The following is an 18653-nucleotide window of genomic DNA, read 5'->3' as shown; positions in this document are numbered from 1 at the left end:
CAGTTTCAGTGGTACGCTTAGCTTATCATTTGGAAAACGAATTTACCTGAAGCACTGATTGTCCACTATTTGGATGCATTTGATTTCAAGAAGTTTATTTGATTTGATAGTTTAAAAAAGGCGACACCTGCTGGTCAAACTCGTGGTATTGCATTTGTATGGATGAATTAAATCTGAGACCATGATGAAAGTCAGAATTAGTCTGAATACAAGTGATTTGACTGTTTTCATGCTGTTATTTTGTTCAACACTGAGGCAGTGTTGAAACATCCCGTTTTCAAAACCAACGAGAGAGCTTCTCCAAAACGAATGGTCACGGGACGTTTTGTTGACGAGAGGCAGTGGTATCGCGATACTTCTGCTTCGTCGACGTCGCGTTGCGTAAAATGCTCCCGAGCGCAACGTCACTCACTTTAGCCAATCAGCGACTCGCTCTGTGGGGGAAGCGCATTGTTCAAAAACCAAACGCAGTCCGGTAAAATACATCAGCTGAGGCTCAGAGTGCTTCGGTATCGAGAAGAAGAAGTAGTAGGTTAGTTTCATGTAGCTTTGATAAACATACTTAGTATCTTAAGAACCTTTCACGTTAGATAACTTACTGAAATCCAGCCGCTCATCGCACTTTCAACATTCGGGGTAAGTTAAACGGTGGATGGCTAAGTGTTCTCTGTTTTTAGTATGTTCCTAGTACGGTTAACGTTAACATACGCATACCAGTTAAAGTTACCTCCAAATCGTGCAATGTCTTACATTATATATAATATTATTACGTTAAATGCCATTTATCTAAACGTAACTCGTTTCCTTTTTAAAACAAATATATAATGTTTGAAACGTGCTCTCCTGTGTTTGTTTCTGTGGTGGACATCCAGCACATAGCCGTATCCATTCTGTGCATCACGATTAAATATACTGTTGGTAGACGCCACGTCTTCTCCGAGTACAGCATATGCGGGCCTTTTTGTCGTGTTTACTGCCACTGTTAAAGAAGACCAGTGCAGCCTTAACCTTTATTATTTTAATTGATACCAATGATGTCATTCTTCTGCTTCAATACTAAACTTGTTAAGACAGGTTGATTTTCTTGTTTGAATAGTCTTGCTGTTTGGCTTTGAAGCAAAAAAAGTGTGTTCATCCAGTTTCTGTGTGTTTACTCAGCATGTCTCATGACACGCCCTCATTTTAATTAATAAGGTGGGTGGGGCACACTCACCTTTTGTGTGTGTGTGAGAGAGTAATTGAGACAGGTCTGATTGAGCATTATAATCTATTTATTAATTAATTTCTTTATATTGCATACTGACAAGGGCATTACATGCATTGCCTGGCTCACGGTCAGGGTTTGAAATGAGTTGTAATTACTTCATTCCAACTTCATACTCACTACAATGTGTCCTCTTGTAACAGGTGAGCATGGCGCTGTCTTTGTCCTCACCGTGTGGATGTCCCTATGACGAGGACGAGGAAATGGCTGTGTTTGAGTCTACGGCAGCAGAGCACGGAGGCCCGTCTAGACCGCGTCTACCTGAGATCTCTGTCATTTCCCCCGGCCTGGACACCTGGCCTCCCATTGCAGAACCAGTGAGTACCCCTAAGGTGTAACGAAAGCATTTACAATGCCTTTTATTAAACGTTTAGAAACTTATATTTTTTTACATTGACTTGCTGTCTTCTTCTTAAGGTTTTAAATTATTCAATATATGCAACAAAACATAAAGATGTTTTTAATTTGTGTCTCTAGAAACTAGCAGTGAAAGCTGCACCGGTGAGACAAGGTAGTTGTGACGAAGGGGACAAAGAGAGGGTGAAGGTTTTTCTGCGCATCCGGCCGCTTTGTGAGACTGAGAGTCAGAGGGGAGAAGAACAGGTAAGACTATGATTCTGTCAGCTGATTATGTGCATTTATTGTCTTTAGTACACCTGTACTTTGTGCTCAAGGTTCACTCTTCTTTTAGGGTTGTGTGGCTGTCCAAGATGAAGAGACACTCCTGCTCAAAGCTCCAAAAGAATCTCAGAACATGAGGACCGCAGAGAGGGGCATCACCCACAGCATGCACAAGTTTAGTTTCTCAAAGGTAGGCTCATGCTTGTGTGTTTTGTTAAATGCTAATATATTGCTAGTTATGGACATAGCAACTAATGCCTGTAATAAACAACAAGGAGTATCCTGAAGTAAAGCATATTGCAATAACATTTTGCATTTGTTAATATTTTCTATTTGAAGAAGAGGAGATGCCACATACTGATGTTTTCTCATCACCCATCTTTCATAGATTTTTGGGCCAGAGACCACACAGCAACAGTTTTATGAGTCTACAATGAAGAAGATGGTGAAAGATGTGCTTCAAGGAGAAAACAGGCTCCTCTACACTTTTGGTGTCACCAATTCTGGAAAGACCTACACTGTGCAGGGTAAAAAAAAAACAATAATCTTCATCAGTATAAAGCTCTGGTTTGGTTGTGATGTTGTGTTTGCAGCTATGTGGAATGATTGGAGATGCAAATATAGCATTCTCAACGCTCATGTGGCCAGTTAAATGCCTAGAATGTAAAGTCTCAAACCTTGACCTGCAGGCAGCGGTCGAGAGGCGGGCCTCTTGCCCCGGGCTTTGGCATCTCTGTTCAGGAAACTGCAGGGTCGCCTCTATGGTGCCTTGGACCTGAAGCCTGTCATGTATCAGGATGTGAGACAGCTCGACTCCGGTGAGGTCAGGGTGGAGGAAATCCGCAGAAACTCTCTGCTCAAAGAGGTAAACAGAAGAGCAAATTCTAAAGGTTGTATGAAGTTGATAATGTCATTTTCTTGCTACATTGTGTCCCAGTGTCTTATCGATGCCAAGTATACAGCATGTTAATAATGTACTTTTGTAAAATTGTCATTTTCAATATCTAACTCGTCCTGAACTCCTAGAATTCCATCTAGTTCAATGTCAACCAGCCTGTTTCAAGAGTATGTGCTCCAGATATAAAAAGCTTTCTATCTCCAAATATATCCACGTACCTCTCTATGGAACGCAAATGACACGAACAACCAAGGAAGTAGTGTCAAAATAGTTTGTCTTAGTAAAGGAAAAGAACTCTGAATTTACAACTTTCAGCACCCTTTGCACATCAGACACAGGAAGAGATTGGATCTTTTAATACAACGTCTTAAGTGTTTTTTTTTTTTTCTTAATACTCCTAAATGATTAGAGTGTCTTCTTGCACAAAGATATGAGCTGACGTCCTTTGTTGTTGTTTGTTACAGGATGGGAATCTGACTTCTCGTCGAGGTGGTAACTCTACAGTCTGGGACAGCGGCATTGGAGGACTCTCCTCTACAAGTAACTTTGCCACCCAGCTTGAAGGTGAGGAAGACATCAGTATGTCCCAAATGAAGACACATTTGAGACATTTTAAAGTCTGTCACACATTTTTCATGTACTTTTACTGGGAGTGGAAGTACGTTTAACAGCATAACGCATCACATATTGTCGAGGAGAATACCAGTTGCAGTTATGAGGGGGGGTATAGTGTAGGAAATCTTTGTATGGTATTGTTGAACAATTACAGATGACGGCATAGTACGAGACAACACAAAAGTGTCAACAAGATTGCTGTATTACTCGTGCCTAATTGGATTTAATTTGTAGTGCGCCATTGACGTAAAAATGTTCTCCGTTGACATCTCTAATTCAAATCATTGCTGCCGTTGTAAAAGCCTTTCCTTTTAACAAAGACCATCACACATTGATTTTGCAGACAGCGACAGTGTTTGTCTGGAGCCCGACAGCCTTTCACACAGTGGAGCAGATGATCTGGCGGAGGGGGTGCAGTTTTCTATCTGGGTGGCCTTCTACGAGATCTACAATGAGTTCCTGTACGACCTACTGGATGCTTCGCCCTCCCTGCAGCCCAGAAAGAGGGTCACGCTGCGGCTTAGTGACGACAGGCATGGCAACCCTTATGTGAAAGGTAACGCTCACTCCTTCACATGGAATACTGTTTCTAAAATGTGAAACTGTTTAATTAATATGGTGTGTATATCAGTTTGAACCTTGTGAAGCTCAATGCAGCTTCTCTCCTCTGATGGATGTTACATTTAATTAAGCAGGAATTTACGTTAGAAACTGTAGACTTCTTCTTTGGGTGCAACTGAAACGCCACCATATAAAAACGCTGCCATAGATGATAAAATACGTAAACGGCATGTTTGATTTTTTGATATAGTGATTAATACTTTAAAATCTGTACAGTAGCACTTAAAAGAGGTTTTGTTTTTGCTGCTGCCGCCGTTTCTTGTTTACATTCTTCTGCTTTTTCCACTTGTTATCTCAGACCTGGCCTGGATCCATGTCCGCAGTGCCGAGGAAGCTTGGAGGATTCTGAGGGCTGGACGTCGTAACCAGAGCTTTGCCAGCACTCACCTCAACCAAAACTCCAGCCGTAGGTAGGAGCGCGTTAAACTTTTGCCATATTTTTGACAAATGTGTCTGGCGCACACTCATTGCAGTTCTAATAATAAACGTGTCGCCTACTCAGCCACAGCATGTTCTCCATCCGTGTCCTGCACGTCCGCCCAGAGACGGACTCGGCCCAGGCCACGCACATCAGCGAGTAAGTTCACCTTTAGTTACCGACTTTAAATTTGTGCTTTGGTTGATTTTTGGTATTTTTGTTTGAGTTTGCAAACGCAATAAAACGGTGCTGCGTCTTGCGCTCTCTCCTCTTTAGACTGACTGTGTGTGATCTGGCTGGGTCTGAACGCTGCAAAGAGCAGCGTAACGGTGAGAGGATGAAGGAGGCCAACAACATCAACACGTCCCTTTTGACACTGGGACGCTGTATTGCTGCTCTGAGGCACAACCAGAACAACAAGTACGTGTTTAACCATAACTTGGAAAGACGGTACACCACCGGTGAACTCTCTTTTTGATGTGTTACCAGTGGTGTAGTAAATTATGAAAATGTACATAACTCCTCGAGTAAAGTGACAACTCTGACATCCCCAGGTCGCGACCCCCTCAAGTGGTGCCCTTCAGGGACAGTAAGATGACCCGGGTCCTGCAGGGTTTCTTCTGTGGCAGAGGAACTTCCAGCATGGTGGTCAACATCAACCCATGTTCCTCCATCTATGACGAGACACTCCAAGCCCTCAAATTCTCCGCTATTGCTACTCAAGTAAAAAAAAAAACAAAAAAAAAAAACATCTTGTATTGTACAACTTCTGACTGATTAAGTCTTCCATGTAAGACCAAAGAAACAGGAGAAATAAAAGATTCCTCGTATCATTTCAGCTGGTCCATGGCCCGTCCACAAAGACCCGAGTGGCCTACATCCTGTCCCTTCTGCGTGAGCCAGCAGCAAATGGTAACGAAAGCACAGTGATGGAAGAAGAAGGGGATGAGAGTGATGTTGAAGACGGAGATATCACCATGTTGAATACTGAGGTAAGTGCCCCTGACATCATATGTGATAGTTACATATTTATTACACAACTACTTCCATACCCAATTTTCTTTACTTTACAAGGCTTTCTATCACTAAATCTATTAAGCAATCACAAAAAGTTGCCATCAAGGCTTTCAACGGTTGTGTTTTGTCTACATTGTGTCTTAAAGATCAACTAAAACCAGTTCATTTTTTTAAACCCACATTATTAAAAACAGCCACTTGTCCAATGTTCCTAATTGCCGACTGTGCTTTATTTAGGCTTTGCTGCAGGCCATCGATGTCCTGAAGAGAGAAGTGCAGCGCCAGCGGGAAGAGAAAGATGTTCTTGAGGCAAATGTGAGAGAGCAGGTGGTCTCTGAGATGATGGAGGTCATTTCTGGGATGCAAGACGGCTTCAGGTGCGTGTCTGCTTTGTTCAGATCAACTGTTTTTAACATAGAACACAGTACATGTAAAAGATAATGACATAAAGAATTGACATACAGTATGCTAATAAAGACTGTGTGTTATAGGGAACTAGCTCTAATGATATTACTCATAATAAATAATGCATTGGGTTAGTCGCTCAAGTCATTCTCTTGTGCTTTATTTGCATCCATCATTTCCATTCCTTGTATTTTTTCATCAAAGACATTGCCCACAACAAGAAGCTGAAATGTAAAAATTATGAGAAATGCTGCTCTTTGAAATTCATGCAGATAACAAGTTGTGTTGTCTTCTTGCCCCACAGTGAGACCTTGGAGGCAGAGAGGTCTCTAATCGAAGAGAGGTACGAGGACAAGTTAGCCAACGTCCAAAAACATTTGAAGAAATTCTACAGCCAGGAGCTGAAGGTGAGCGCTGAATCTTCAGCCTTAAGTTGGCATTATTTCAGGCAGTCTGCCCCCATGGTGTGATTTCAATACACACACAATCTGTTAAAATCTGCTCTTCAGTTAAATTATATCTTTCCCCAAATGCAACGTGTATCCGCAATGTAGTTATTTTAATAATTCTGTTGTTGTGTCCATGCTCAGATATTTTTTCTTTTCACCCTTTCTGTTAGGAGCGTGATCAGGAGATTGAAGCTTTGTCTGAGGCCCATGATAAAACCAAGGCAGCTGAACCGGTCCGCATGTCGGCGCCACATGGAGACTCTGAGGGGCCTCGGCGCTCTCAGCGCCTCACTGGTCAGGCAGAATATGGCAGACTGCACGTTGAGCTGGACCAGTGTCGCGCTGAGCTGCTCGCCAGGACACAAGGTGACTGAAACACTGCCCTGATAATGTGTTGGTGTTCGGACGTTGTTGATGGTTTTGACCGTCTTGTTCTGCTTGCCTGTGCAGAGCTGGCGAAGCTGAAGATGCAGCTGGAAGTCCCAGGTTCAACCTGCACTGTCACCAATGCTGCTGACCGCAAGCTGGAGGACGGTCAACGGGTCAGTTACCGCTGTGCCGTATGCAATGCACCATTGATTTAGCCGCATGCGAGTCTCTTTGTCCTCAGGAAAAACTAAAATCCTGACTCTTTTTTTCCCAACAGAACCTGCGTCAGTTGCGTCTGGATTTGCAGAGGCTCGGGGCCGACCTGCAGTCCGGTGAACGAGCCTGCTGTCGCAACACGGGAGGCGAACGGCTGCGACAGGCTCTAACGGCTGCAGACGAGACACTGGCCAAACAGGTAGAACCACAGATATGTATAGTACAATGTTATGTCATTTGTATTTTTCTGAGCTTATTCTGTGAAATCGTGTGTAAGGGTGCTCGACCGTGTATTCTGAGAAAAGAAGTCCGAAAACAAAGTCTGCAAAAATAAATGTCATGGTGGGCTATAGAAAGCTCACTTTAATAATGCAGCTCTGAGGTTAATCATTCTTTTGTTAGTGTTTAGTTACTGCAGACTTCAATCAAATTGATGAAATACAGGTTTCATTAATCATTTTTATTTGGATAAGACAAATTTCAAGCTGAAAATTCTCAATTTAAAACACTGTTTTTCTCTCCCTCTGCTCTCTTCTCTAACAATCTTAATGCACAGCCAGCTTTTAAACTAAATCTAGGTTTCTAACCTCTGCACCAGGTGATTACTGTGCAAAAGCATGTTCAGGGGCTCACTTTACCATCTCTCTCTTAACCTCCCGACCTTATCCTTCACTTCCCCCTCTGTGGTCTTGTCTAACCCTATTTACTGACTTCTTCTTAGGACCAAATCCTATTGGACCTCCAGAATGGCCTAATGCTTGTAAAGGCTGACTTGAGGCGGAAAGCAGAGACCCTGGCCCAGACCCAGGCCTTCCTGCCCCCGACCCAGGCCGTCCTGCCCTCCATCACGCCAGGTTCCTACAAGAAGAGGGGCTATGAGGTCGCTGCACCAAGTGACACTGAGAACCGGCCGCCGCAAAAAAGGCCCCTTTTCCAGCCTTTGTTCCCGACATGTACCCCAACGCGTAAATACAATACTCGTGCTGCCGAAGAAGCAAACGTTACACCGTACTCACGGATCTTGCGGTCTCGCCAGCAGTCTCCACCTCGCAGCCCTGCCCCCACCCCTCGTAGTCTCAGGGGGAAGTACTGAGCTCTTTGGAGCGTCAGCTGGAGTGTGTCCTCTTTGATATTATGCAAAAAAAAGTTTAAGTTTAGTATTTTTTTCATATTATATTTTATATATTCACATTTTGAAGTGCAGTTAACTCACTTGTTATGCCAACTACCGCTATGATGTTCATGCCAGTGAAACGGTTTAAACATGCTTTAAATAAGGTTTCAGTACACTACAAAGTAAGGAAATGAGGTGCTCTTGATCCCAGTGGCTAACGGATATAGACTGTATGTTAAGAATGGTGCATGTGTGTGTGTGTAATTGGCCTTCGATGTGAGTATGTTTGTTTCTACAATAAAGTCTATGAAGACATTGTCTTTGGTGATGTCGGCACTAAAGCAAAAAATGCATTTTATTTCCAATACTGCAGGATAAACGTTTTATGTTCTATGACAACCATAAAAATGTCAAAGGTCAGTTTAGTTTGCCATAGAAATGTTAGAATAGTAAGCCATGAAGAAATTCACAAAAGTAATACTATAGAATGTCACAGTATAGGATGTCGTGACATTCTCATGCCATACTTTATTGTACTATTTTTATGACTTCCTTTTAATGAAACACTTTTCTGTGGAACTTTAAGACGATTGTCGTACGGTATGGCCCGATGCTTGTAAAGTCTGACTTGAGGCGAAAAGCAGAGACCCAGCCCGTCCTGACCCCGCTGCCCTCCTCAGGCTGTGGTGCACCCATCACACCAGGTTTCTGCAAGAAGAGGGGCTGTGGGGTCGCTGCACCAAGTGACTCGGAGAACCGGCCGCTGCTGTTGTGCCAAATACCGTTATGTTCAGGCCAGTAGAATTGTTCAAACATGCTTTAAATAGGGTTGCAATACACAAGTTGGGGGATTGACGTGCTCTTGATCAGTAAAGCTGAAGCTAGCTTTACTGATCTTCCTGCAGCAGTGGCTCATAGATATGTTAAGAATAGTGCATGTGTGTAATTAACTTTTTTTACAATAAAATCAATATAAACATTGTTTTGTGTAGTCTAAGCAGTATAGCAGAAATATTTCCATTTTCAGGAGATAAATGACAGAACAGACTGTCCTAACAGGTACGCTTTATTTAAACAATTTACATGTACAGCAGTGATAACACATGACTGCAAGTCAAAATATGATGCCGTCTTTGGCAGTGTGTCTGTGTATACACACAATGTAAAAAAGATGTCCTTTTTTGTTTTCACATTGTTGAGTTAGCTTTAGATTATACAAAAGCTACATGAGTCTTAAAAAAAAAAATCTACTCAAAAAACCTTATTAGGTTCTGGGAGTTGTGTACCTCAGGCTCACCATCCCAAGCGTTAATTGAAAGAGCTTTGATTTGTTTTAAATTTGCAGCATAGAACTCGTCTTATCCCGGACAAAAATGATCAGGATTGAAAATGTTACAAACATTATTTTAATGTCATTAACAAATCTATGCATCAACAAGTAAATCCTTCCAACACTACCTACCCACCAAATAGTTGGGATACAGAAATTGTCCATTTTAAAGCCAGTGAATAGGAGGGCGAGTGTCAGGGTGTGAAGGAGATGAGGTTCAGCGGCGACACCCTCCTGACGGGAGTGTTGTTGTTTGAGAGCGGAGCGAACAGATCTGCCGACGGCGTCTCGGTCTGATCTCTGACCTGTGAAATCTGCCTCAACAGAGCCTTTCCCTCCTCACGCGCCTGAGAGCAGAGTGACCACAGACACCAGTTTAGTGTGTTACTTCAACTTGCACTCTACTACAGGAACTAGAACACAGGGCTCCCCATTGTGCAGGCACACTTACATCATTGTAGTCACAACAGCGCTGGGCACAGAGGGACGCCTCATCGTAGAGCTTGTTCTTGAAATAGTACTGACCCAGGTACCGCAGGGCTGTGCTCACCTCCGCATGCTCCAGTTGTTCCTGTGATAACAAGGATACAATACAAGCATGTGGTGAGATTATTGAACATCTCATTTATTTATTATTATGATGTCATTAATTGTTACTAAGAGGATAAGATTACAGCCCCACAGCAAAACTACACATAAGTGTGTGTGGATGGGAGCGTCATAAATCTGCATTATGTATTCTGATATACTTCAAAATGCTTACCCCACAAGAGAAAATGTCTTGGATGTAAAGCATGTAACACTGGGCAGCATCATCCGACTCGGTCAGCTGTTCATGGAGCCTGCCGAAGGAATAAGCAGATTCACATTTAGCTCCTATTTCTGGGTGATACAATAAACATGTTGCGATACGACAACGGGGGAAAAACGGCTTATAGGATCTTTAACTTGTGCTTTAATGTTTAAGAATATGTGACACAAACTACTCAGTTTTTAGACCATATTCTCTTCACTTGTATTTCCTCAGGATACAGTAAAAGACACTTACTTTGCCAACTTCAGTAGAGCCATTTTCTCTACATCTCCAACAGAGTATGCTCTCCAGTAACACTAGACAAAAATACAATGTGTCAAAAACAAGCCGTGAAGCTTAGTGAAGTTATTACACAAACCAGGAATCACTGACGGGTGACATGCGTACCTTCTTGGCTTCCACTTGCTGTGACAGTTTTTCGTAGCTTTCCCCCAGCGCGACCAACATACGCGAGTCATTGGGCCTACAAGAATACATCAAAGTATGACAACATTAATATTGAGCATTTGGTTTATGGGCATGCTTATTTTAATTCTTAGTAGCACGTGCATAAAACATATTTGTTGTTGTCAAACTCCATACCTGAGCTGGTGAGCCTTTCGATAATAGTACAAACAGTAAAAGGGCATCTTTAGGATCTCATATGTCTGACCGAGGCCATACCAGGCACGGTAGTCCCGCTTGTTCACTTCAATGGCATGCCTGAGAGGAAGAGCATACATGAAAACAAGGACACAACACACAGCAACAATACAGTTGTTGTGAATCCTTCACACTGCTGTGAAAGGTCTGGCAAGAAGTGAAAACTCCATTTACACATTAAAAAAGGACCTACAAAGACGTAAGCTTTTTATCAACTGAGAAGAACACTGTGGACCAGGTCTACACCAACATCCCCCATACCTACAAAGCTGCATCTCAGACCATGTGTCCCTGTTTGTCACCCAAGTATATAAATCCTAATCGTCAGATATAAACCATCTGTTAAAACGAATTGAGGAGGCAACCTCAGCACTGCAGGGATGCTTGGACATCACAGACTGGAATATATTTGCTGAGGATGCAGACCTGGTGGGACACATATCAGCCCTCCTCCTACATAAACTTTTATGTTGCAAATGTGAGTCAGCTACAATTATCTCTATAATGAACAATAATGAAACAGCCTGAAGGGAGGAGGTCCGACGCCTGGCTGAGTGGTGGTCCCGAAACAACCTGGACCTCAACTTCTCAAATACAACGAGACCGAGATGATACTAGTCATCGCCACGGCCGTCCTGTGCGTCTCAGGTTTACTTCTAATGTTACGCACTGCTTAAGAACCGCCAAACATTCATTGTTCTAAACACATTAAAAATAAAGATCTATTCTATTCTACTACATCTTCAGTCTGACCTGTAGGCCTGGATGGCAGCTGACGTGTTCTTCATTTCCATGTATTCGTGGCCCATGAGGGTCCAGGCGCCGAGGCATCGAGGGTTCAGTTTGAGGGCCCGCTGGAAGTACAGAGCCGCCTTCTCATGCTGAGAGCGTAAACTATAATAGTTACCTGCGGAGGAGACATAACTTATTACACAAATTGCTGTAATTTAGAATAATGACTTTAAAATCATGTCTGACAGGCGGACGAATCTCGAACATAAAGTAAAAAGAGCAAGTCAATGCAGCTGTGAAGCTGTAACCAGACAGAATTACAAACAATATATGACGAGTTATAATATATTTTAAGCATTCATCAACCAATTCTCCCATCACTGGAAAAATGAAACCATTAGTGTTGATCTCTGCTTACCAATAACACAACATGTCTCTACTCTGTACTTGTCAATCTCCACCAGGTTGTGGGCCAAGTAACTCAACTCTGGCTTCATGCTCTGTGGAAGCAACAGAAAAACAAATAAAAACACTTCCTACACAGATCCTACGCTGAAAACTTGGCTTACAGGGGTCAAATAAGAAACATCAAGATAATATAGAGAGGTGAACTCACTTTGACATAGAGGAGGTTGGAGAATGTGTCCATGTTGTCAATGCGATATGGATCCTGCTCCCTCAACTCGTTGAAGAGAGACAAGGCCTGGTCAATATCTGAAATGAACAGAGCCCGTCAGACTCACAATCTTCCGAGAGGCGAACGTCTTGATGAAAAGGTGGGAAACAAACCTCGGATGTTGTGGTAGGCGACAGCAATCTGTGAGATGATGTAGGTGCTCTTAGAAAAGCCGGCCTCAATGAGGTTCTGGTATTTCTGCAGCGCTTCTTTGATCATCTGCAGCTCGGTGTACATGTGGGCCATGAAGAAGTCCTTAATCCAGCAGTCTGGGAGAGACAGTGACTTCAGCTGGGGGACAAAAAACAAGAGATCGAGGTAGATTAAATAATTTCCGTCCATAGAATTGCCTTTTTAAAGTATAGTTTAATGGTCAGGAGGGTGTTGTGAGGATTGCTGTGGACCTGGGCACATATAATTCATGTTATCTACAATTTGTGTACATGTAAACACAAAGGTAGTTACCATTTCAATGTTGGTGACAAGGTTACTCAGCTCCAGCCATGCTCCCCAGTGGAGGGGAAGTGAGTGAATTGCCTCAACAAACACCTCCACCGCCTCCTTCAGCAGATCAAGCTTCCGTAGCACCACCCCATACCTGTATACCCACAAACACACACACATATGCAGTTTAGGAGCAGTCCATTGTATTCCTCTGCATGGCCTGAGGAAAGCATGTACACACGGGAGGAAAGGTTCTTACAGGTACAAGGTGAACCCGTCCAACTCTCCCACATTGTGCTTCTTACTGAGCTCAACCCTCAGTTCTCGCAGGGCCTCATTGCGCACCTGACCCTTCTCCAGAGGACCTAGTTCCACAGAGAAAAACGCAAAAAAGGTTTAGTGTTAAGGGGAACAAAAGTACTCACAGTTCTGTTTTAAATGTCCAAACAGACGAGTCCTCACCCAGGCTGTCCACAGTCTCATCGTCCTTCTTCTTCTCACCTGACTTAAGACATAGAAGGACACTTTCAAAATGGTTCTCAAGCAACACAATCATAGTGAAAGCAGTCTCGTTATGAAGTTAAATCAAGACTCAGAGGATGTGGGCATGCCAGGAATGTACAGACTCTTACCAGATAGCGAGAATACATATAAAGGAAATAAGCCTTCCGACTGCAGCAGCCTTTCAGAAAGTAAGCAGAGCGGTCGTACTCTTTCAGGTCAAAGTAGGATTTGGCCAGTGTAAGTGCATCCAGGTCTTGTGCGTCTTCCTGTATTTGTGAAAGAAAATGAAAAAGAGAAAAGTCAAATTCATTCAGGAAATAAAAGGATTAATCTCATTTAAAAACAAAAGCACTTTCATATGGTGGCAACTGTAGGAGCAACTTCTGAACACATGACTAACAGGTTTGTCACCAGGGGGCAGTAGAACTTCTCCCTTGCAGACAGATGGACAGAAGCGATTAACATTAAATAGCAAACCAAACATAAGAATGAAGTGCTGCAGCTATACTGCACATATCATTTACTTCCTCCTTGTGCATTACAGTTGACTTTAACTTTTCAACGCTCAAAAGTGTGTTTGCTTGTTTGTGTCTTTATTTTTCTTGTTGTATACAAATCCCCTGAAAAGATCAAAACCGGATTTAGCTTATTCCTCTGTTGTCCAAAAACAACTAAATAAAACATCAATAATCGATGACACCATTCTACATGTTCCTTTATTACGAGGAACATGTGCACTGCAGTTTATTTTGATGATATCCCACATAGAATCTACTTGTGAATGAAAATTGTTTAAGTCTCCAAAGAATTCACTATTTACTACCGTTTGAGTGACATCTGCAAACAACTACGGCTAACAGCTGTTTTAGGGAATATAGTGGGCTCGCCTTTAGAAAAATTAAACTACATATTTAGGGTTGAAGAACGAATTAAACATGAAACTTGCCTAAATAACTGGAAATGATGTGCAAGTGCTTTCCAAGAAATATGGCTGTAATTTATACCCCAAAACGCAGTTTTGGAAAGGCCACGCCCCTCACACCGCAAGTTGAATACACTTGAAACATAAGATGCAGCACCATATAAATTCAACTGACTAGATTTTCTGTAATTTTGACATCTTCTGAATCAGCTGAAGTGACTTTGCTCATCTTCGTGAAGCCTGAAACCCACTCGCTGCTCCCTAAACACTTAAATCAGTAGCAACGAATGGGGTTGGAGGGCCATTGGCGGGTGTTAGGCTGAATTTTTAGGAAATGTGTATAATATGGTGCACAAAGAAAATCTAGTATATTTCCATTCGATGGAATGATAATGTAGTCACTCGGCATGGATACTTTGGTTTGAATAAAGAGCTGGAACAAGTGGAGATTGTACATGTGTGATACTGATAAGACAGCATGACGTATAATGATGTTTAAACCTAAAGCTGCTTTAAGGGGAACTGGACACTAGGTAGTTAAAATTATCAAATGAAAACTAACTAAACCCACAACATCCTCGGCCCTGGCGGTGCACAAACCTCAGTAAAAGGAGGTGACGGGGGTAATTCATCCTTGGGAAGACGGTCCAAAGCAAAAGCCAATTCAGAAGCCCTAAAATGTAAACACAGACAGCATGTAAGCAATAACATTAACGTTACACATCATGTAGCTAACGCTAGCGTTGACACTTGAAAAAAGCGATATTCATTGTTTTAACGCAAGTAATCATTTAACGACATTCTTAACTAGAATATGGCATTAATAGTGTTGTATAATTAGCTAATAATTAGTATTAATCAGCTTTAGCTAACTTATAATGAGACTTGTCAACAGTACTGCTAACATAACGTTAGCTAACATTAGCATTAGCGCTAAGTTAATAAGTTAACGGAGCAGAATAACAGGCAGTTAATAACAAGTTAGCAACAGTCCGTCTCACCACTTTCCGCTGTGTAAAAGTCCCCTTTCTTTACAAAGCGATATCACCGATATTAGCTGTTTCTTGATTTGTACCAGGTCCCCAAACTCAGTACAGAGAGCCGCCATTTTCATATTTTACCAAGCAAGACTGCTATTGGTGGAAGTTGGAAGAGGAAGTCCCGCCCACCAAGAATGACATCACTTCTGCTCTCCCAATGCGTCCAAAATAAAAGCACCACTGTCAGTAATTTGTCATGCGAGAAAAACATAATTTGTAATTCTGACCATATCTTTTAAACCGTTTTATTCATCTTTTCAAAAACAAATACAAATCACATATCTTTCTGCTTGCCTGCAAACCTGCAAATACTGCACTTCATTTGTAAACCTGATAATACTAAACGCCAGCTGTGTATTTTTCATAATAGGCCTATTTCATATTGGCCTAACCATTAAACATCAGCAAGCAAAGGCTAGAATGAAGTACAAGATCAAGGCAGCATAGTTATTCAGATTGTTATGTAAACAACAACACCTAAAAACAACAAAAATCACTGACTAGAATAGAATATGTATTATGTTGTGCATATTCAAGTCCTTAAGGCATGCACCAGTTTACATTGCTTCAGCCGCTTCATAAATAACATTTTATAACATGAAATTAATGTGTAGTTCTCAAAGCTCATCTTACTAACATGTGCATGAATTATAGTGGTTTCATCTCTCCCTGACAGTTTTGTGTCACTGGGACAAATGCTGCAATATCGCAAGTAATTCCTGTTCATTGAATCTAATAGTTTATATCCATTTAGACCAAGAATAGTTCTGCTTTGTTTTTCGCCAGCTGCAATCACAAACTGGATAAAGACATCACAACATCATAAAGACTTTTCACTCTATATTTAGCCTTTGGCTTCCACCTCCCTTAGCCCGGAGCTTACAGCTCTGTTAGCCCTGAGCTTACAGTCATTTCACATCCAAAACTTCAATTGTGGGATATCCTCACTCTGAGCCCAGTGCTTAACTCTGCTTCAGAGCAGGGTTATCCCTGACTTTCTGAGGAACCTAAAAGATCAGGGTCAAAATTACTTATGTGAACGGAAGTTAGATCAAAGCAACAGGATTTTCATTGTCCAATCAAATTATTATTATTTTACTACAGGGTAACCAATGTCAATTTTATTTATATAGCACATTTCATACATGAAAACTCAAAGTGCTTTACTGTACATTTAAAGACAAAATATATGTAATATAGATACAAGAACAATCAGCATAATCAACATACATATAAGAATACATTTGTACACATAAAAACATCAACACAATCAAATAGAAACCCATGCGCACACACAACAGGTAACCATTAGCCAAGTTGAGAGCTTTAACTGTTCTGAAGATATGGATTTTGGATTTTCTTTTCCTCAGTACAGTTCCTTTCAGTAGGTATATTCCTCATGCATGACTTCCAGTTTTCACATGCTTGTTGAAGACCCCTATAATATCCCCGTTACTATTTACAGTCACAAAAATCCTAACCTGCAGTCTATTTTCACTCCACTCTCTGTTGATCTTGTGCTGCTGAATAGTTGGTCTGCCTTTGAGATTGTCATTGAGGTACAAAATATTACATAAGAACTTTAAATTTAAAAGATAACATTTATGCTACGAAACATGTAATTTAGACATCCACTGACATCAATTTTACAGGCATTGCCATAACATTTAATCAGTTCCTAAAATAATTTCTTAGGAAACAAAACAGAATATACACAAACTTTATTTTGATAATCACATACAGGTACATACATGAAATTTGATCTCTGCATTTCACCAATGGGGCTGATGTGAAGCGCCTGGAGCAACTTCAGGTTCAGTGTCTCGCTCAAGGACACTTTGACATGCAGACAGTCGGGAGCCGGGTATTGAACTGCCAACCTTGTCATTAAAGGTTGAGTCGCCCTTCCTATTGAACCGCACCCACCCCAACCAATACACCATGCTGGTTCAAGTATTACATAACTATCCAACCTTCTGAATGTACAATAAAAACTTGCTGATAATGCGAGCCTGCAATACATTAACTTCTGTCAAAGGGCTCAATCTTTATTTACGTCTTTAGAAAGACTCTCTTATGCTCTGCTGAACCCCGCTTCTATTCTGTCAGTATAATCTGCATTTGCTCTCATAGACACAGTTACTAATTTAATCAATATCTAATTCGGTAGTGAGTTTTGAAGGAACAGCAATATTATGACTCTTTCTTGTGCCAATAATGTTTCTTATTTGACTGCCTGCCCAGCCCTTGTCACTGGCATCTAAGCTTGGCCATGCTTCACTGGTGCAGAGCTGACATGGCTCATCATGTTCTTGTCCGTCAATAATCAGCAGAATCGCTGGCTTCAGGAAGTACAAGCACAGCTTCTTTATGTATGATATTCAAAATCTCACTTTTTCCCTTGGTATAACATAATGATTCACATCACACATTAGATAAACTAACATTAACTCTGATTAAATGAAAATAGAGTGAGGTGCACATTGGAGTTTTAGCTCAATGACACAAAGGCAGATCTGACCAACTAAGATCTTCAGCTGATGCAAAAGTTCAAAAGTTGTAAGTGAAAGAAATTCTAAATCCAACCCTTTCAAAGGCGCACGCTGTGGACCAGCGTGCGCCCTTGAAACAGTAGAACAACAGGTGTTCACCCATTGAGCTGCCACTAAAACCCACATGACAACTGCAAACTGCCCTTTGATCACAGAGACGGCTTGTTCTATAAGTATTGTTTGTCCGAGGCATTTCTCTTGTAAAGTTTGGACGAGAAACACACCTCTTTCATATGTTTTTTTTTTTATCACAGACCTCATACAGGTTGATCTCCCCCGGTCGCCTTATCCATCAATAGCGAAGAGCAAAATAAATTCAAGTTAGCGACGCAGGATCCTTAAACTCTCATGCTCTCCTCTGCAACATGTATAAAGACATTTATTTCGTTTGGATGTTCAGTGAAAGTAATGTAGAATAAAACCTTGACACATGAGCTTCTTACCATTGAGGAGGAAAAGCATGCAATGCACTTGAGAGGAAAAAAGCTTTGGATACAGTAATAGGATTAAACAGATGGGTGTAGCAACGGTCCTATTCATTCCAGTAATTAAGACTTCTTCAGTGAATGTAGAACGTAACCTTACAAAGTGTCATTGTTATTAAGAATATAAATCTATATCACATTTGTATCAGTGGTGCAACAACTATGTATAATGCTTACCTTTCACAACTGTCAATAATTTATTTATAACTTTATCGTTATTTTTCTACAGTAGGTGACACCGAATTTATCTGTTTAACATCTACTTTGCAGCTTTGTTGTGCCAATAGGCATTCACTATGTGTGTTAACATTTTAGTAAGAAGAAGGCATGCAGTGAGCAGACATTTGGATGTGTATGAAGAAGTGAGTACCTAATATTGTCAAGGGGTGGCGCTGTCTAACTGGTGGAAAAAACACCAATTATGAATATGAATATGAAAAATATTAAAAAACAACAACTTTTAAACGTGTTGATCAAATCATTCGAGCAAATTAAGTTTAATTTT

The 18653-nt window shown here is 41.3% G+C and overlaps 2 protein-coding genes across 4 annotated transcripts; one reads left to right on the top strand and one right to left on the bottom strand.

The window, feature by feature from the left end:
- The first annotated feature begins 453 nt into the window (after positions 1-453).
- kif20a (kinesin family member 20A) lies at positions 454-8325 on the top strand. Of its 3 annotated transcripts, none has more exons than XM_031869263.1 (20): positions 454-636; positions 1408-1581; positions 1742-1867; positions 1956-2075; positions 2274-2412; positions 2575-2750; positions 3248-3347; positions 3742-3954; positions 4318-4429; positions 4522-4596; positions 4714-4857; positions 4992-5160; positions 5277-5429; positions 5692-5831; positions 6164-6266; positions 6479-6674; positions 6759-6850; positions 6955-7092; positions 7450-7491; positions 7615-7705. In XM_031869263.1, the coding sequence occupies exons 2-19, from the start codon at positions 1414-1416 to the stop codon at positions 7477-7479; spliced, it is 2394 nt and encodes a 797-aa protein (XP_031725123.1). In that variant the 5' UTR covers positions 454-636; positions 1408-1413; the 3' UTR covers positions 7480-7491; positions 7615-7705. The 3 variants fall into 3 exon arrangements, with proteins under 3 accessions (XP_031725123.1, XP_031725124.1, XP_031725122.1); XM_031869264.1 differs by having other exon boundaries at positions 7454-7491; positions 7615-7674; XM_031869262.1 differs by lacking the exon at positions 7450-7491 and having other exon boundaries at positions 455-636; positions 7615-8325.
- Positions 5701-15185, bottom strand: cdc23 (CDC23 (cell division cycle 23, yeast, homolog)). Its single transcript, XM_031869265.1, has 16 exons — positions 15073-15185; positions 14672-14744; positions 13278-13415; positions 13108-13150; positions 12905-13010; positions 12667-12799; positions 12315-12492; positions 12142-12239; positions 11944-12025; positions 11547-11700; positions 10734-10853; positions 10539-10614; positions 10386-10447; positions 10101-10179; positions 9789-9908; positions 5701-9684 (listed from the first exon to the last, which is right to left on the bottom strand). The coding sequence occupies exons 1-16, from the start codon at positions 15183-15185 to the stop codon at positions 9532-9534; spliced, it is 1728 nt and encodes a 575-aa protein (XP_031725125.1). The 3' UTR covers positions 5701-9531.
- Between the last annotated feature and the right edge of the window lie 3468 nt (positions 15186-18653).

The sequence above is a fragment of the Anarrhichthys ocellatus genome, unplaced genomic scaffold (genome assembly GCF_004355925.1).
Source record: "Anarrhichthys ocellatus isolate YVR2014 unplaced genomic scaffold, GSC_Weel_1.0 scaffold46, whole genome shotgun sequence".
In the NCBI taxonomy this organism is placed as follows: Eukaryota; Metazoa; Chordata; class Actinopteri; order Perciformes; family Anarhichadidae; genus Anarrhichthys; species Anarrhichthys ocellatus.
Note: the sequence above shows the minus strand (reverse complement) of the source record. Positions and strands in the feature narration are given on the sequence as shown.

What these genes read in the sequence shown, in the direction of transcription:
- kif20a (XM_031869262.1), top strand. Translation starts at nt 1,414, where the DNA reads ATGGCGCTGTCTTTGTCCTCACCGTGTGGATGTCCCTATGACGAGGAC. An exon ending in GAAACTCTCTGCTCAAAGAG is followed by an intron (nt 2,751 to 3,247) that starts GTAAACAGAAGA and finishes TGTTTGTTACAG; the next exon opens with GATGGGAATCTGACTTCTCG. An exon ending in TCTACAGCCAGGAGCTGAAG is followed by an intron (nt 6,267 to 6,478) that starts GTGAGCGCTGAA and finishes CCTTTCTGTTAG; the next exon opens with GAGCGTGATCAGGAGATTGA.
- cdc23 (XM_031869265.1), bottom strand. Translation starts at nt 15,185, where the DNA reads ATGAAAATGGCGGCTCTCTGTACTGAGTTTGGGGACCTGGTACAAATC. An exon ending in CCAACCTCCTCTATGTCAAA is followed by an intron (nt 12,026 to 12,141) that starts GTGAGTTCACCT and finishes TTGCTTCCACAG; the next exon opens with AGCATGAAGCCAGAGTTGAG. An exon ending in GCTGCCATCCAGGCCTACAG is followed by an intron (nt 10,854 to 11,546) that starts GTCAGACTGAAG and finishes TCTTCCTCTCAG; the next exon opens with GCATGCCATTGAAGTGAACA.